The sequence below is a fragment of the Artemia franciscana genome, chromosome 5 (assembly GCF_032884065.1).
Source record: "Artemia franciscana chromosome 5, ASM3288406v1, whole genome shotgun sequence".
Taxonomy (NCBI): Eukaryota; Metazoa; Arthropoda; class Branchiopoda; order Anostraca; family Artemiidae; genus Artemia; species Artemia franciscana.
Genome location: NC_088867.1, coordinates 27,994,865 through 28,015,505, shown reverse-complemented (window position 1 = coordinate 28,015,505; position 20,641 = coordinate 27,994,865). Strand labels below are relative to the sequence as shown.

Sequence of the window (20,641 nt, the reverse complement as noted above, 5' to 3'; positions counted from 1 at the left end):
CGCAAACGAAAAGGGCGTAATGGCAGGCAAAGTCTAAATATAGCCTTAGGCAACATTGTAATTTTGTGGTTATTTTTTAGATGTGAGACTTACTTTACGTTGGGTAGTTTGGTTTCAAAGCATAGAGTAGGTAGTTTCATTTAATAATCGTATTCCAAGAAAAATTAGAAAAAAATAATGCACACATACAAAATTTAATCAGCAAAATCCATTAAACCAAACAAAGATAAACACAATTTATCAAAACAAAGAGTAATACTTAAGCAAATATGCCCAGACTGACTAGTTTTATTTCCCTTTTCTCATTTTTAATTCTTCACAAACGGAGTTGCTTGGTTTTTCCCGCTGGCCTTTTTGCAGAATAGCAACAGGCAAAAATGTTGTTTCTAAGAGTTTTAGTAGGTGGAATTTTGACAACAATGACGATTGTTGTAATTGTTCTCCATCTACAGTTAAAAATTTGTCAAACGATCTTTTCCTTTGTTCTGTCACTTTACTTCGATCGGCTTTTCGTTCTGTTTTTATATTAAATAAAAAAACAAACAAGTTTTTTTAACTGAAAGTAAGGAGCAATATTAAAACTTAAACATAACAGAAATTACTCCGTATAAAAAATGGGCTGTTCCCTCCTCAACGCCCCGCTCTTTACGCTAAAGTTTGACCCTTTCTCTCAACTCTACTTTGTAAAACAGTAAAAAACTCTAGCGTAAAGAGCGGGGCATTGAGGAGGGAACAGCCCCTTTTTTACGGAGTAATTTCTGTTCGTTTTAAGTTTTAATATCGCTCCTTACTTTCAGTTAAAAAACTTCTTTTTTTAAATTTAATTCCTGAATGTTTTTAAATTAAGGAATGTTTTGGTTTTGGTTCTCCGCACATGAATAATTGAAACGAAATTTGCATATTAATTTATTTTTATGGCTAAATTATTTTCTAATAGTTTTGATTGGACGATTTTGAGAAAAAAGAGCGCGGTAGTAGGCATAGTTAACCTCCAATTTTTTGGTTATTTAAAGAAGCAACTAGAACTTTTAATTTTTTACGAACGTTTTTATTAGTAAAAATATACGTAACTTACGAATTAGCGTACGTAACGAACCTCTATATTCATATGTTTTTATGACGCATATGAGGGGGTTCACCACCTCGTCAATACCTCGCTCTTTACACTAAAGCTTAATTTTTTTCCCAACTCCTTAAGAATGACCCCTGAATCATAAAGGCCGTAGAATAAATAGTTGAAATTAATAAAGTTACTTTAGCGTAAAAGCGAGGTATTAGGAGGAGGTGAACCCCTCATATGCTTAATAATTTCTGTTTGATTTAAGTTTTAATGCTGCTCCTTACTTACAGTTGAAAAAACTTTTTCATATTTATTTTTTCATTGCTCTTTAAAAAGTGCTAAAAAATCCTGCGCCCCCTTCATGGAAATTTTCTTCCGCCATGATAAATTCCTCCATGGAACGATCCTCCCGCATAACCCCCTTCCCTTAACGCCTCTCCCCAACCAAAGAAATCCCCCTGAAAGCGTCTGTACACTTCCCGATAACCATTACTATGTGTAAACACTGGTCAAAGTTTGTAACTTACAGCCGCTCCCACGGAGACTGTGGAGGAGTAATTCATCTTCAAAGACATAGTAATTAGGTTTTTCGACTGTGCTGAATAAAATGGCTATCTCAGAATTTTGATCTGGTGACTTTGGGGAAAAAATGAGCGTGGGAGGGGGCCTAGGTGCCCTCCAATTTTTTTGGTCACTGAGAAAGGGCACTAGAACTTTTCATTTCCGTTAGAATTAGCCCTCACATGACATTCTAGGACGAATGGGTCGATACGATCACCCCTGGGGAAAAAAATAACAAACAAATAAACACGCATCCATGATCTGTCTTGTGGCAAAAAATGCAAAATTCCACATTTTTGTACATACATGCTTGAGACTTCTACTATTGGGTTCTCTGATACGTTGAATCTAATGGTGTGATTTTCATTGAGATGCAATGACTTTTAAGGGGTGTTTCTCCCCGTTTTCTAAAATAAGACAAATTTTCTCAGGCTCGTATCTTCTGATAGGTAAGCCTAAACTTAACGAAACTTATATATCTAAAATCAGCATCAAAATGCGATTCTTTTGATGTAGCTATTATTATAGAAATTCCGTTTTTTATAGTTTTGGTTACTATTGAGCCGGGTCGCTCCTTACTACAGTTCGTTACCACGAACTGTTTGATTTTCACTCAAATGTATTCTGGAGTTCATTTTAACAAAGCCAACAAAATATTGCAATATCGTAGCAAAACAAAATATCACCAATACAAATAAAATTATAGTTGGTGGTATTTTCTGTTATATTTGAGAGTGGTATGGAAAATTAATAAAAGAAAAACAAATTTTGACGCATTTATGATAACTAATAAGAACCAATTTTCAGAGAAAAAAAAATCAGAAAAACATTATGCACTGGGACACTCCATTTACAGACCTACGACGTATAAACTGCTGGATCAGATCGTTTTAATGTAAATATATCTTTTAAAGAACTGTTGGGGTAAGTATATTTTCAATGGGGTGACAGCCACAAACTTCCTTGTGTCTCTTCGAGGCACAAGAAATTATGGGGCTCGAAGACAAATCAAAATTACAATGGAATTGGGTAAGGTGTAATTTTAACGCGGCTCATAAAAGACAGTCAGTAAAGTTAATGCTGAAATTATTCAGTTGCCTCCCAAGAGAATACAAAGGCTATAAAATATATAATTCTGTAAAGGATAAACCGTCGGGAGGATTAGAAATTACACTAGTACTTTTTATTTCATTTAAAATTTCTGATTTTCCATTGCACGACTTCAAAATGCAGAATGAGACTATGATCAAGCTAATGTGTTATTTAGATGTTAAAGGAGGGTGTGTGCAATGAAGTACGAATGTTTGTTACTTGATTATTTAACAGCTTATTTAAGCAAAAATTGATGTGTGATTTAGATGTTTCACAGGGTATGTGCAACGAAACTCGTATGATTGTTACTGAAATCCGTAACAACTTAATTAAAGCAAAAGAATTACTAGGAAAAAAAAAACTGGAATACAAGTTTTTGATGCATATGACGTCAAGCTAAATTATGCTGAATGAATCCGACCAGATAAACTCAAAGGTATGGAAAAAGCGTCTGAGGTAATGATAATCGAAAAGGAAGCACAACGAGAACAGAAGTTATAAGACATGCGACAGCGATTATCGCACCGAATCACAAACAAAAATATTTCACAGCAAAATCCCTGGTCAGGATTGACGAACACATAATCCTAAGAGAAAGAGTGTGAGTTCTTTCTGCTGCACTGAACTTTATTCGCTGAGAATACAAGGCCAAGTTATGCGTCACTAAACTCTGCGTCTCTTATGGGTATCAGCCATATCTGATGAAACTTACATTGTCCCTATTTGTAATGAACTATAGATTCTTTATGTACTCCATTTAGTATAGGCTAGAGATCGTTCTTTACTGTGAAATCCTAAAAACATTATTGCATTTTCATGATCTTTTATTAAATATTGTAAAATTACAAACAGGAAAAATCCTATGACTTTTTTAATTGGAACAGTAAGGTAGACCTTGCTACATCCTACGATTATGACGTCATTGATCAATATTGTGCATGAAAAATCTTATTTTTTGTTAAACATCATGTTTTAAAAATAATTTTTAACTATGAAAGCTTTTTAACTCCTTCAATTTCCTTAAAAATGAGCCATTAAACAGCTCTTAGCGATATTCGACTGCCCTGCTATCTGGGGAAAAGAAAAGAAAAAACCAAGAAAAGAGATGCCGTTTATGCAGATTATTGCGGTTGCAGCCACTTTTCTTGATTTTCAAGCCAATATATATCCCTTGCTGTTCAAGAAGAGGGACGTTAAGTTTCCTATATAGGGGTTTCAGACAACGCGGTCCTAATAGTATACTTCTTGTCTTTATTTGACTCTATTTTTAGGGGCTATGAACTATTGCATTTCTTAGTATTTGATGTGATTGTATCTTACTAGGTTGCTAAATGTTTCTGCAACCTGGATGAGACTGTTTTTCATTACCATTGTAAGTTAGAAAGTATGGTCTCTACGACTTTTCTAATATCAGCATACATATATATCAGGAATAGTGTGAGTTCTGTAAAAAAAAGAAAAAAAGAAAAAGAACTATTGGATCAGTGCACTGCTCCACGGAACTTTGGGAATTGGGAATACAATGCCAAGTTATGTGTAACTATTCATAGTATATAGTATAAATAGGTAGACTATTTCATAGTATCATTTTATGCTAGAAAGTGGTATGTGTGACGTTTTTTTAAGTGTATTGTTTTATTTTAAAACATAAAATTGTGTTTGACTAAACAGTTATGAGATGAAAGGAAACAGCATGAAATAGTTGAGTTAACAGCCATAATTAATCTATTGATTAGCCTAAAATCATTTGTGACAAAAATTAAACGTATGCTGTCAACCGTAATTCCAAATTGTAAGCCTGACTCTATTTTAATATAAATGTTTGAAAGCATAATTATTTACTGGCTTCTAGCATTTTCCTCTGTAAACAATGAAATATTTGGCGTTATTTGCTATAAAATTACAGTTTCTAGAACTTATCTTGCACCTCCTGTTGTCAATCAGGAAAACTTGTTGTATATTAAAATAATATCATAATGAATTATCATGATCTTTAATTTACAAATTATTCTAACAAAGCTGATGATAAGCTTTTTATTAATCGGTATTGTATGTAGTCAACAGTTAAATGACAAATGCAATGCTAAGAATGAAAAAATGTTCTGCCAAGATCCAAATGTTTGTCTTTGTTTTGTTTACAAAGACGAGAGAAAGTCTTGGCGAGATGCGAATCAGGATTGTCAAAACTCAGGAGGAAGATTAGCATCCTTTCAAAAAGATCGTGTGCAAAAATTATTCCCATGGCTTAAGACGCTACTGAAGAAAAATCAAAATTATTGGGTGGATCTCAAAAGAGAAGATAGGAGCGGCTGGAGATGGACTCACTACAATGAAAAGGTTGATCGGCTTACAATTAACGAAGGGAATAGCATTTCTTATCCAATTTGTGCCTTTGCAGCTAGTGATCCTTACTCCCGCCGCGCTGGATTTTATGCGTCTGAATGTTATCCCAGTTGGGATGAGAAAAACTTGCCTGTCTTATGTACAGTAAAGGATAGAGCTATTGATCTAAAAAAAAAACTCAATGGAACAGGTATGCAAGAGCTTGCAATAGTAAATAATCATGTACTTAAGGATATGCGGTGTAGGAAAATTGATTTTTATGACCATTTTGTAGTTTTTAACGAGAGTTATGATCACTTAACAGGGTTAGAGAAATGTAAAAAAATAGGTGGAACACTTGCTTCTTTTACAGCTCCTGAACATGAAGTAGTGTTTAAGAAAATGGCTGCAAAAGCTCATGATAGAGACTTTGGAACATGGAAGGTGTGGATAGGGCTGATAAAAGAGGATGGCACCTGGAAATGGGACAATGGCCAAAAATTATTTGAGGTATTTGAAAAGAAAGATAAAAAAAGGGAGATTTTTTGGAATGATAATGAACCAGCAGATATCAAGCAATTTTTATGTGGGTCACTCTACTATAGTGAAACATTAAGGCAATTTCAAGGGCAAAGTCAGAATTGCTTCTACAATGGAAATAATAGTACATTGCTCTCTAAGCTCCCATTCTTTTGCGAAATAGATTATTTCAAAGATGTTGGAGAGCGAATCGAGACAATTAACTTAAAGGACCCCTTTGTCGCTGATAAGATAAACAAAATTGAAGGTTTAAAAGTGTTTGAAATAATAGAAAATGAAATAAAAGACCTATTGATAGAAACCGATATAACAATTCTTCAACTAATAAACCTTAAAGAAAAGATAGATTTTATCCAAATGGTTCAAGATCAAATTAAAGACCGAAATGACCAAACAAAAACTGAGTTAGAAATGATCAGTTCTTTGAGGAAGATTCTTGAGGTGAAACCATTTTTGACTGAGGAGGTTCAGAGCGTGGTTGGTAAATTCGATGTAAAATCCCTCTATCAGTCTGATAGCGAAAAGCTAATAAAAAGGGGGTTAAAAAGGGAGTTAAAAGAAAAACTAGCAAAGACACTCCAACCTATAGAAAGCTTCAAAAAGAGTATCCGTGAAAGAATTGCTGCTTTGAAGGATGTTTTGGTAGAGCGTGATGAAAAATACTATGACTTGCGCGGACAAATGCACAACCAGAACGAAGGTGGGAAAGATAGAAAGACAAGACTGGATGAAAAGACACATCTCAGTGAGGTTATCAACTCTAATTCCTCTTTATTAGTGTGGGGTGAGTGGCTAGTGTGGGGTGTCATTGCAGTTTTACTTTTGACAGCTTTTTTATTGTTGTTAATTTGTTATTATCGTAAATATAAAGCTCAATCTACTGAAGATTGACAAATATTTGCCTCTTAAACGAAGTAGTCGCTTGGTTTCTTGAGGTTTAAAAAAGAAAAGAAAAAAGCTTTAAGAGTTTCCAAAATAAAACCTGGCATGTATTTTTTTTGTTAGCATCCACTGAGCTCGCTGTACCACTACAACCATTATCCAAAGTATTCCCTCATGTCACTCCTACGCAGCTGACGCCATAAACGTCTGAAATGAATACAACTTAAAAAAACAGATTTTTACTAACTGAAAAAGATAAAGTAGTTCATAATCGAACAGTAGCTTTGTATCATAAAGGTAAATATTAAAAATCAGAATTATAAATATGTTATTTAAATATTTCAGTTCAAACTAACGTAGAAAATGAAAAATAACGTTTTCCAAATCAAACAGTTTGTGGTAACGAACTGTTAGTAAGGAGCGATTCAGCCCGTTAGTAACCAACACTGTAAAACAACGGAACTTGATATCAATAGAAGCACCAACAGAATTGACTTATTATGCTGATTCCATATATATCAAATTCATTCAGTTTAGTGTTACCCATCAAAAGCTATGAGCCTGAAAAAAATTTAACTGATTTTTTAAACAGGGAGGGGGGAACATCCCCTAAAAGGTAATGAAAATCACACCATCAGATTCAGCTTAAAAGAGAACCCTACTGTAGAGTTTCGAAATTCCATCTACAAAAATGTGGAATTCAGTATTTTTGGCCAGAAGAAAGATCCTGATGTGCATATAATTTCTTTTTCTCCATGAGTGATTGTATCGAACCAATGGTCCTAGAATACCGGAAGAGGACTCATTCAAACGGAAATTAAAAGTTATAATACCCTTTTTATGTGAGGAAAAGATTGAAGGGCAGCAAGCCCCTTCCCTTGCTTCTTTATCCCCTGAAATCATCTGATCAAAATTTTGAGATGGCCATTTTGTTCAACATAGTTAGAAAGTTCAATAAACGTGTTTTTGTTAATAATATCCCCCCCTCAGCGTCCCGGGGAATGGGCTTTAAGCTATGAAGTTTTCCACGAAAGGGAGGAGGTATGTGGCATGATTTCAAAAACGATTAGAAATTATAGTTTTTTTTTTTAATTGAAGTATGCTAAGGAGAATTTTTCGGTGGATTGGTCAGCAATAAATTTTGTGAGAGGAATTTTCAGCGAGGATGAAATTCCCCGGGAGGAATTTTACGGGAGGGGGGGGCATTTTACGTGGAAGGAACTTTCCATGTAGCAGTTTCTCCTGAGTGGAGGGAGTTTTAAACGGAGGGGGAGCCAGATTTTCTTGTATTATTTGACAAATCAGAAATTAAAGAAAAACAGTTATTCAATTGAAAGTATGGAGCAACATTAAAACTTAATCCGAAGGGAACTTATTTCTCAAATGACGATTTTTTTTTTAAATGTAAATACTTATAAATGTATTTTCAATAAATATACTAAAACATGTATTTTTCTAAATAAAGGGGGAGGCACAAAAACTAGGTGACATGTGCATTCCCTCTTCCATTGATTGTATTGCACTGTAGGAAAAAAGTCTTATCCATATTAAGCTTGCAAAGCATTTGGTTTTGAAGCATTTCTGGAAGTTGTCGTGAAGCCCTTTCGTACTAAAAATTCTGTTTAGACCTACACTTTTTACGGAGTAGTTCACGAATTGTTACGATGCTTTTGGTCAAACTTGGGGCTCTACCACGTAAGAAAATTATGTGTAGAACACAGTTCAATCCTGCTCGAATTAACGGCAACTAAAACATAAACATAGAAATGGTTCAAGAAGGTATACTCATTTATGATAACAGAGTATCTGGCCTTAAAAAAAAACTTTCAAACAGTGCGTGGTAACGAACTGTAGTAAGGAGCGACCCGGCTCAATAGTAACCAAAACTCTAAAAAATTGAATTTTGATATCAATAGCTACATCAAAAGAATCACATTTTAATGCTGATTTTAAATATATAAGTTTCATCAGGTTTAGTCTTACCCATCAAAAGTTACGAGCCTGAGAAAATTTGCCTTATTTAGGAAAATAGGGGGAAACACCCCCTAAAAGTCGTAGGATCTTAACGAAAATGACACCATCAGATTCAGTGTATCAGAGAACCCTACTGTAGAAGTTTCAAGCTCCTATCTACAAAAATGTGGAATTTTGTATTTTTTGCCAGAAGACAAATCACGGGTGCGTGTTATTTGTTTTTTTTTTGTTTTTTTTTTCCCAGGGGTCATCGTATCGACCAAGTGGTCCTAGAATGTCGCAAGAGGGCTCATTCTAACAGAAATGAAAAGTTCTAGTGCCCTTTTTAAGTGACCAAAAAAATTGGAGGGCATCTAGGCCCCCCCCACGCTCATTTTTTTCCAAAGTCATCGGATCAAAATTTTGAGATAGCCATTTTGTTCAGCATAGTCGAAAACCATAATAACTATGTCTTTGGGGATGACTCCCACAATCCCTGGGGGAGGGGCTGCAAGTTACAAACTTTGACCAGTGTTTACATATAGTAATGGTTATTGGGAAGTGTACAGACGTTTTCAGGGGGATTTTATTTTGTTTGGGGGTGGGGCTGAGGAGAGGGGGCTATGTTGGAGGATCTTTCCTTGGAGGATCTTTCCTTCGAGGAATCTGTCATGGGGGAAGAAAAATTCACTGAAAAGGGCGCAGGATTCTCTAGCATTACTATAAGAAAACAATGAAAAATAAACATGAAAACGTTTTTTCAAATGAAAGGAAGAAGTAGCATTGAAACTTAAAACGAACAGAGATTATTACGCATATGAGGGGTTCTAAAAATACTTTAGCATAAAGAGCGAGGTATTTAGGAGGGGATAAATACCTTGCTCTTTATGCTAAAGTATTTTTAGTAGTTTCAACTATTTATTCTACGGCCTTTCTGGTTCAGGGGTCATTCTTAAAGAATTGGGACAAAACTTACGATTTAGTGTAAAGAGCGAGGTATTAACGAGGGTACGATATAAGGTAAAAATATAAGGTTATGAAAGTTTCTTACGTAAGTTAATTCTTAAGTTACGTATATTTTTTACTAATAAAAACGTTCGTTAAAAATTAAAAGTTCTAGTTGCCTTTTTAAGTAAACGAAAAATTGGAGGGCAACTAGGCCTCCTTCTCCACCCCTTATTTCTCAAAATCGTCTGATCAAAACTAAGAGAAAGCCATTTAGCCAAAAAAAGAATTAATATACAAATTTCATTTTAATAATTTATGTGCGGAGAGCCAAAACCAAACATGCATTAATTCAAAAACGTTCAGAAATTAAATAAAAAAAAAACTAATTTTTTTTAGCTGAAAGTAAGGAGCGACATTAAAACTTAAGACGAACAGAAATTACTCCATATATGAAATGGGTTGTCCCCTCCGCAATCCATCGCTCTTTACGCTAAAGTTTGACTCTTTGCCACAATTCTACTTTTTAAAACAATTAAAAGCTTTAGCATAAAGAGCGAGGGATTGCGGAGGGGACAACCCATTTCATATACGGAGTAATTTCTGTTCGTTTTAAGTTTTAATGTCGTTCCTTACTTTCAGCTAAAAAAATTTCTTTTTTATTTAATTACAATCTAAAATGTGTTGGATAAGTTGATCATAACCATCGGTAGGGAAATGACAAGTCAGTTTGCTGCAAAAATCTCAATGGTCATTTTTTTTTTCATTTGGTGCATTCTGATGAAGACTGTCTGATTTCATTTTTCGTATTCGGATGATATCTCTCATGGTGAAACTTTTTAAATCAACTGGCAAATGATAGAAAAGGTATTTTTAAAACGAAAAACAAGTTTCTGGACATTTTCCTTAATTGTCTGATAGCTTATCTACTTAAATTTGTAAAAGTGAGATTCTTGTGCTTTTGTATAAAAATTTAATTTCGTTTAAGTCTTATTCCGAAAATTTTCCGCTGTAAGAGCCAGGGGTTCAGGGGAGGGGAAGTGGTATCATAATACACTCAGTAGTTGATGTTTCTTTGAAGCTCTAAGGACAATTTTTACTTTTATTAAAATAGAGCTTGTGTTTTAATTCAATATACAATTTTTGAATGTCATATTTAGGGTTATCTTAATCACGAGGGAGGAGTCGACCCCTTAAATCCGCTGCAGTCACGATTGTGTGGATCTGCTTGGAAATAGTCCGTATCAGATGAGCTATCAACTAGCAGTAGATGTAAAACTGTTGTTTTGTGACAAGATGACTGTTGAAAACTGTTATTTTGTGACAAGTTTTGAGAAGGCATACAAAGCAGAAATTATCTGGGTACTTAATTTCTTGTAAGCTTCTATGTCTGCTGCTTTGTGTGACGGAATCATTGATGTCTTTAAAACCTTGTTCCCTGGTAAACTACCACCCGGGATGTCGGTGAGTACGGAGAAAGTTATGTACTTGATAACTGAAGCATGTCACTCACACTGTAAACACAGTCTTGTGAAGAATACAGGCAAAGCCCGCTTTGTTCTTGAACGCAATGAAACTGCAAACAGTTAAAGAATAAAAAAGCTACAGATTAGAGTAACTTTTACCTTCTTTAAGAGATCAGGTTGTGTGCCGCCATCTTGTGATGTATTTCACTGGACATGCAACTGGTAAAGACATTGCAAAAAAAGCTGATGTCATGCATTGGGATAAGAATTTTAAAGACTTATTATGTTAATTAGCAATGGACCTAATGTCAATAAAAATGTATGGGTACAAATGAATACATTGAAAAAGAAAAAGTCATTAAAATTGCTTTGGAACATTGGAATGCTTAACATCTATTTTGTACCTTCATGATAAAAATGTTTTCTGGCAACTCTCAGCCTATGACACTCAGTGGCTGGCACGTAGCACCCTCTGGCGTGCATTATGACGCTTAAAGCATTTTGCAGCAAAAATATCCGTTTACACTAGAATCGTTCGTTTAAGCTTAAAAAAATTCCCGATAGCATTCCTTTTGATGATTTCTAGGAATTGACGCTAGCGTGACACAATGTACCCGCCACTATTGGCACCCTTCGGCATATGTTATCATACTTAAGGCATTTTCTACCTGTTTTCCACATAAATATGCCTATAAACTTAGATTTAGCTTTATTTTATTTCAACTGCGGAAACATCATTTAATTGATAGAACGTGTTAATCCAAGGCAATTTTCGATCTTTGACACTCAATAGCTGGCACACAGCACCTTCTGTTGTGTATTATCACACAATACCACACACAGGCATTTTCCAGCAAATATATCTATTTACACTAGAATCGTTCGTTTAAACTTAAAGGGATATTTTCAATAAGGTTTCTCCCGATGATTCGTGGCAGTTGACGCCAGTGTGGTACAATTTACCCTCCCGATATCACCCTCTAGTGTGCTCTATCACACCTAAGGTGTTTTCAACCTTTTCCCCACGAAAATAAGCATATAAACTTAAATTGACCATTTTTTTTATTTGAAATGCGGGAACATACCATTTCATCGTTAGAAAGTGTTAGTCCAAGGTAATTACCAACCTGTGACACTCAATAGCTGGCACGCGGCACCCTCTGGGTGCATTATCACACATAAGACATTTTTCCGGCAAAAATATCCATTTATAGTAGAATTGTTTGTTTAAACTTTAAGAAAATTTCCAGTAGCGTTTCTTCTGATGACTCGTGGTAGTTGACGACAGCTTGGCACAATGTAACAGTCTGAAGATACCCTTTGGGGTAAAATATCATACCTATTCCATTTTCAACCTTTCCCCCACAAGAATAAGCTTATAAACTTAAATTGGAAACTGTTTTTATTTGAACTGTGGGAACATACTATTTCATTGTTGTAACGTGTTAGTTCAAGGCAATTCCAAGCCTGTAACACTCAGTGTCTGGCACACGGCTACCTCTTGCGTCATTCTCAACGTAGGTATACATATACCCTATTACGAAAAATCGAAAAAAATAGGTGTACCATAGTACTACGTGACATACAGGTATACTATACCGTAACAATCAGGTTTATTATACCATTTCACCTGCACTATGGTATTATGTAAGACCCAGGTGCGCATAATAACATTTTGTTGGATTAGTAGCTTTAATAGTACACCCCTTATGTGTCTATATATATATATATATATATATATATATATATATATATATATATATATATATATATATATATATATATATATATATATATATATATATATATATATATATATACATGTATATGTATATATACATATATATGTATCTAGCTTGAATGCATCAATTACGCTAGGACTCTCTGAATAACATCGATTAAAGATGGTTCAATTTCCCCTGGTAATTTAATTGAGGAACTATTTAGTGAACGTCCGTAAAATCAAATTTCACTCTAATGAAGGATTATGTTATATTACCGTCGCCCAACAAAGAGGTTTGTAAAATAAATGCGAAAATTGTCGATCATCTTCCAGGAGAATATAAATCTTATAAAGATTATGGTTCTGTAAAAGACAAAGAGGAAGGAGTAATCGAACTCACACCATAGATCCTCACTCTAATTGATACTGCAGATATGCCACCCCATGACTTAAAAATCAGGAAAATACAATAGTTATGCTTTTGCGTAACCTAAATGTTTCAGAAGGGATGTGCAATGATTGCAAGACAAAAAAAAATAAATTTGCCAGAACATCTGTTGGATTTCTGATAGTTCAGACAGTTTTGATAAATACACGGTTAGAACTGGAATAATATACGGTTGTCTGAGTTTTGTATAATATATGGCAAAGTAGTTTATTTGTTAGGTCTGTAACACCGTAAAAACTCGAGTTATGTCTTAAAACGAATGACAGCAAAATTGTATGTAAAGTTAGGTTTATTTGTTGGCCCTGTTGTTTTTTTTGGGGCTTTGTTTTATAATTTTTCTCCAGTTTTTTGTTTGTTATGTCATTATTTTGTTAACTCGGTTGTTCTCAATACATTCATTCATTATTTTCAATAAGGAAAATATTGTATTTTCCTTAAAAATTAGGAAAATATGCGTAACTTATATGTTTCAGGAGGGATGTTCAATGGAACACGCCATAACGTTACTGAATTGTTACAAGATAATTAAGGCAGACATAATAACTGGGGAAAAAATCTGAAAATGAAGTTAATGTTTCTCGAGTTACGGTTGACTCCGGTAAAGGTCAACTTGGATGTACTGTTCAACGACATCAATTTCGACTTCGACCCGCATTTGCAATGACAATACATAAATCTTAAGGCCATATCTCAGATCTCCTCCCCCTCCCCCTTTGTGAGAGAGCCTTTCTTGGTAGTGTCATGGTGTCCACCATCAGTTTTCCCTATATTGAGAAACCCAACTGCTAATTTCAGGACAGCTTAGGCTGGCAACACTAGTCCTCAAAAAGAGAGGAGGGAGTTGCCCACAACTTGCCACTCATCAGTAGCAAGCATTATTTAATACTCAGAACTGGTTCTAGCAAAAGAGCTTCTCTCTCCCGCCTCATAATGTTTCTCAAGGGATCTTTTTTTCACTAGGGTTAGCATTTCATATGTCGAGGGGAATCGATCCCATACATCTTAAGTAATTTTAAAATTTTGGCCAGCTTTAATTTGAAATCCCTGCCAGTTTGAAAAGAGCTCTCTCCTTGGGAGCAGAATCATAGCTCAAAGAAACAAAAGCTTGGCAGAACAACTTATGAGGTTTTTTATGATATAAATAGAATACAAAATCCAACTTCAGCTTTTCACTGTAGGCTGCGCCTCAAGGACAAGGAAAAACCAACGTTTTTGGACCGAGCAAAAATTAGATACTGCTTTCCAAAATCTAGTGTCTAATCTGAGGTCCATGCGTGCTGTAAAAAACATAGATGTAAGACCCTTGCCATTTTCTAAAACCATAGTAAAATCAACAACATGATAAAAAAAAAGGATAAAACCAATGTGTTGCTCATGAAACATAATTATGACATGTTTTAGGTAAGTTAGTGACAATCTACTTCTTTAAACATGATTTAATTTGAATGAATGGGCTTATCTTTATTTAGGTCCACATCAGAAAATTGTCATTTCGTAGCGAGAAACTTTAAAATAAAAGAATCTTTCAAGAAAATATGACTTGGACTGTCTCTTATCGGATTAAACGCCCAAGACCTGGTCGAGGTCAAATTCCACAACTGGTATGACTTGACAAATGTAGAGGGTTCATCTTCCCTCCCCATATCCCCTTTGAACAACTTCAGTACTCTGTATCTTTGATTCTAATGTGCTTTGGAATATTTTTATGTTTAAAACAATATTGGCAGGTTGCAAAAATTCAAGAAACTTCTGGGTGTTTTTATTCCTCCCTCCTCCTTAAGTTGAATAAACCATCTTTGAAGAAATAATCAACATCCTAAAGAAGGAAATTTAACCTTGAAAAGCTCATATCAGCAACTAGGTGCTATGAAGACCATTTCACGGAGGTCAAAGGGCCTCCATTGTGATTCAAGTACCCCTCTGCATAAGAAAAAAAAGAGACTAAGGTTCTCCTTTCCTGTTTTCTGGTATGGCCTCATTTACAATTCTTGCTCTAGTCGCTATTTGACCCATTGCAAAAATTCAAGAAACTTCTGGGTATTTTTACCCCCCCCCCTCTCCTTAAACTGAATAAACCATCTTTAAAGAAATTATCGATATCCTAAAGGAGGAGATAGACTGCTTAAACTTGAAAAGCTCATATCAGAAACCAGGTGCTATGAAGACCATTTCAGGGAGGCAAAACGGCCTCCATTGTCATTCAAGTACCTCCCTGCATAAGAAAAAAAGAGACCAAGTTTCTCCTCCCCTGTTTTCTGGTATGGCCTCATTTACAATTCTTGCTCTAGTCACTATTAGAGCTCTGCACATCATTAAGAGTATTTACTCAAGACATAAAAAGTTTCTTTTGTGGTTGAGTTTTCCTCATAAATGCTATCAAAACAGAAATTTTAAACAATTAGATTCTTCTTCTGGGTCATCTGTTTTTATATTCACTCCACTTCTAAAATAGTTGCATTTAAAACAAAGACTAAATTCCATATTCTCCTGTTCATATCTTGAAAAAACCGAAAAAAAGGGATTGCACTGCATTGAAATAGCCACTTGGTCTTCTTTATTGCTTATTTTTGTGATAATTAATCAATAAAATTATGAGTATTCATTCAAACAAGTAAAAGCACATTGGCTGTATTTTTCAGGGCATGGTTGGTCAGTTACCTGCCAGAAAAGCCGCTGGACTTGTTCTTGAAATGGTAAAAGAAGGAAAAATTGCAGGAAGAGCTGTTTTGATTGCTGGACAGCCAGGAACAGGGAAAACCGCCATAGCAATGGGAATGGCCCAAGCTCTGGGACATGATACTCCATTTACATCTATGTCAGGCTCAGAAATCTATAGTTTGGAAATGAGCAAAACAGAAGCTCTAACTCAAGCTTTTAGGTACAAGTAGCTTTTTTCACATTTGTTTTTTTTTTTTTTTTTATGCAAGATTTGTAGAAAATCATATAGGAATTTAAGGTCATATTACTATCAAGATTTGGTTGGAGACAGATTAATTAAAAAAAAAACTTTTCCCAAAAAAATAAGTTTTTCAAGGAAAAGTAAAGAACTCCATTAACCAAAAAATGAGCAAAAACAGATATCAAATAATCTACAAAGCGTAAAATTATCATAAAGACCCGAGTCAAACTCCGAAAGAGCAGAAATTAATGTGATTAGGGCTCACAACTCTTATGCCTTCTCAAGGCCAGCACATGGTTTACACTTTACTGAAAAAAATATAAATGAATGTCCATTGTCAGTTTAATATACATTTGCTCACATTTATTCTTTCAAATTTAATTAATTTTTGGCTTATTAAAGTTATTAAAGTGAAAACATTTAAATATTTTCAGTAAAGTGCAAATTATGTTCAGGTCTTGAGAAGGCACAGGGGGAGCCCCAATCATGTTAATTTCTGCTCTTCTGAGTTTGACTTGGTTATTTATTGCAATATCTGTCGTTTTGAGTTTCATTTATTCATTGATGCTGATTTGTGGTTGTTTTACGCTTGGATTTTTGTTTTGTCATTTATAACTTTGCACATTTTTGGTTTAATGGAGTTCTTTGCTTTTCCTTGAAAAACTTATTTCGTGGAAAAATCTTTTTAATTGATTTACGTTCATTTTATATTGGCATAGTCTTTTTCAGGGAAACTGGATTGGAAAGCTGATTGTCCTCTAGTCACTTTTGAATCTTAAAAACCGCACTAGAACTTTTAAGTTTTAATCCAATTAGCTCCTTAAAAATATCAATGATATTGCTAGTTATGATAGAGCAGCACTGCCTATAATATTGTTTATGTGCCATTTATACAGGCATGTATATAGTTTTTTCGTTAAATTAGAACTCTCCCTAAGCGTTCCCTCAAAGTTTCAACGTATTGCCCTTAGTGTGATTAGTTACAGTAAACATAGAAGCAACATCAAAAGTAAACATATTGTCTTCTGGCTAGTTAAAAATCCGCTTCAACTTACCCTGAAATGTCATTGTCTAACTTAACAAAGTAAGCCGTTACTGTGATATTGCTTTGTCACTCTTTTGACAATCTACATGATCACAGTTGGTTTTGATTTAGTTCGACGTCTGCCTGTATATTCCTTGAAAACTTCACCTTAATACCCTTAGCTTGTATAGTTACGCACATATCATCCTTGTTTTGTTTTTTAACATTTCCTTCAACATCCAACGTTCCAACTTAATACACAAGTCAATTCCTAAGATAAGTTCTTTTAACAGTCTAAGTGCATATAGATTCTTTTTTAGCCTCAATAGTGTTAGTATTACAGTAGTTGCGATGGTAGTAGGAGAAGTAGATGTAGTGTTTGTGTTGTATTAGTAGTAGTGGTAGCAGTATTAATAGCGTTATTAGCATGTACATCTTGCCTTTTGACCAGTTGAACATCTCTTTCGTGATGCCCCAGAAGTTTCACCTTGGCACGGTAAACCTTTCCAGAAATATTGCTAATTTGCGCTTTAGACCCTCTTCTGACGTCCTTTTCATCTTAATATTCTAGCCATACAAATTGTTGTAAATGAGGTAGTAGCTGGAGTAGTTTAGCAGCAGTAGCGGTGGTAGTAGTCACATGCCTATATTACCTTTTTGTCGATTTATCTGTCCCTTTAAGTATTCTCCGAAAGTTCCAACTTAATACCTAAATGCATTCTTGAGATACGCCCTTTTGACTATCTGCATGCACACAGTGTGTTTTGATTTAGTTCAAACTCCCCCTCGATGTTCTGTCAATTTTTCAGTTTCATACGCTTACACTTAATTTTGCTGGTATCATAGTAGTAGTGGTAGTAGTAGTAACAGTTGTCGCAGTAATATAGTGTATTATTATTATTAGTAGTAGCAGTAGTAGCAGCAGTATTAATAGCAGCATTAGCAGATTTCATTTTGCCTTTTGATCAACTGAATATCCCACTCATGATACTCATGAAGTTTCCTCTTGATATGGTATCAGTTCCAGAAATTGCTGATACTCTTGTATTATCAATCTGTATGCACATAACATGCTTTGATTTAGTTTGTTTCCTCTCAACGTTTCCTCAGACGTTTATTTCAATATCATCAGCCTTACTAGTGCCAGTTACAGAAGTAGTTGTTTTAGTCATAGTAGTGGTAGTAATAGTTGTGGTAGCAGTAGAAGCAGCGGTAGTTGTACTAGTAGTAGCGTGCAAATATTGCTTTTTCGGTCAATTGATCATCTCTCTTATCAATTCTCGTAAGTTCCAAATTAATATACTCAGTCATTCCTGAGTTACGCCCTTTTGACAACCCATATACATATAACATGTTTTGATACTGTTCAACATTCCTTGAAAGACTCGTCTTAATACCCTTCATATTTTGGAAAATAGTAGTCAAACATGCATACCTTTTCTTAATAACAAATACTATACATAAACAATGAACAAATTGCCTAATCTACAGCCCTTGTTCTGAGGCCTCGGGGTGGAGGGGTTGACATCCCTAGATGCATAATTACCGAACCTTCTGACAATGATGAAAAAAAAAACAGGTGTCTAAAAAGCTGTTTTGGATTTTTGTTTTCAGAAATGATGGGCTTGGAGGGGGGTCTGGTTGCTCTCAAGTCACTTTTGACTCTTTAAAATGGCACTATAACTTCCAATTTTAAGTCAAATAAGCCCCATCTGAAATCTATACGACAACCCATTCCATAAAATCCTTATATGTCCTCAAGGCATAAATTACCATCCTTACCCCAGGCTCTGGGGAGTTGGGTCAACCCTGGAAGCATTGTTATATGTTATTTGGATTATTTTGTTTTAGAATCGATATCTCGCAATTTCAATCAGATGTATCTCATGGAAGAGGGGTAGTTAGAGAAAGGCTAGTTGACTTATATCATTTTTGACTCTTAAAGGGGAACTAGAACTTCCAATTTTCAAACAAATGAGCCACCTCTAAAGTTTATACAACCATCCCATACATGAAAACCTTAAATGCCCCTGGGGGATAACTTAAAACCCTTACCTTCGGGTTCTGGTGGTTTGTAGCAACCCAAAAAGCCTTGTTATATGATCTTTGGACTATTTTGAATAAAATGGTTATCTCAAAGTTCACATTGTCTGCATGTCGGCAAAAGACGATGTGTGGGGGGGATGTAGCTGCCCTCTGATCACTTTGACTATTCAAAAAGGCACTAAAAGCTCTGATTACCTTTCCAATGAGACCCCTCTGAAGTATATACGACCACCCTTTCTATAAAAACCTTGTATGTCCCCAGGGCATAACCTAAAACCCTTGCCCCGAGGGCTGTGCGATGGTTGTCATCCTCGAAGACATGATTTCTGGACCCTTCACCTACGCTGAACTACATTGGTATCTCAAAATTTGATTGGATACGTTGGGGTAAATAATGAGCGTAGAGGGGGAGAGGGCTGGATGCTCTCAAATCAATTTTGTCTTAAAAAGGGCATTATAACTTCCGACTTCTAATCAAATGAGCCCCAGCTGAAATTTATGCAAACAAGCATTCAATGTAAACCTTATATACCACCAGGGCATAGCTTACAACCTTGCCCCAGGACTCGGGGTGGGGGTGGGGGTGGGGTTGCGCCAATCCTAAGGGCATTGTCGCACTCGCATGTTATTTGGACTATTCTGAACAAATGGCTATCTCACAATTTCAATCAGATGAATTTTGTAAAAAGAAGGGCAGTCGGGGGGGGGGGGGGTGCCAATCCTGAAGGTATTGTTACATGTTCTTTAGACTATTTTGAACAAAATGGCTATCTCACAATTTCAATCAGATGGATTTTGTAAAAAGAAGGGTATTCGGGGGGGGGGGTGACTGGCTAGTTGCCCTCCGTCACTCTCAAAAGGGAACCATAGCTTCCAATTTTCAACCAAATGAGACTCCTAAAGTTTATTCAATCATCCCTTTCAAAAAAACCTTAAATACCCCGGTCACAACTTACAACTCCTTCCCCAGGCTCTGGGGGTTTGTTTCAACCTCAAAAGCCTTGTTATATGATCTTTGGACCATTTTGAATAAAATTGCTATCTTTAAATTTCATTTGGGTGTATTTCGGGACATTACGACGTGTGCGGGGTGGGAGGAGTAGCTTCCCTCCAACCACTCTGAATCTTAAAAAGGGCACTAGAACTTCTGATTACCACTCCTATGAGTCCCCACCTAATTTTATACGATCATCCTTTCTACATAATCCTCATATGTCCCCGGGCATTATTTACAACCCTTACCCTGAGGGCTGTAGAGCAGTTTTAACTGATCCAAAGTACAATGTAATTGATTTCTAAATATAGATTAAAGGAGAGAGGGTTTGGGACAAATTGTCCCTCAAAGATAAAACTTTGTAGAAATAATTGATAAGATACTTGATAAGTTGATAATAGTTGATAAGAAATAGTTGATGTTTTCTAGTCATAGAGCTAGATAATCATAAATGTTTTCTGTACTATTCATGGCTGATCCCCGCTACTTCTGATTCGGTAGATATTACTCAGTAGGTGCTACTAAGTAGAACCTCTTTTAATTTCCTAGATGTCCATAATAACCAGTCTTTTAAAGGAGGGGAGTGTAAAAATAAGGCTTACTATTTCAAGCGCAGGCCTACAAAGACAGGTACCTTCCTTCAATTTACTTCTCCTACTTTGATGCTTCCTTGTGTAAAGTCAAAA

General features: G+C 35.4%; 1 protein-coding gene across 1 annotated transcript in view; it reads left to right on the top strand.

Annotated features, from left to right (window-relative positions):
* The window catches only part of LOC136027203 (ruvB-like 2), a 41,099-nt gene that overhangs the window by 9,757 nt on the left and 10,701 nt on the right, over positions 1-20,641 (top strand). The window contains exon 2 of the mRNA XM_065704225.1: positions 15,632-15,870. Coding sequence (XP_065560297.1) covers positions 15,632-15,870 — 239 coding nt within the window. The remainder of the gene's footprint in view (positions 1-15,631; positions 15,871-20,641) is intronic.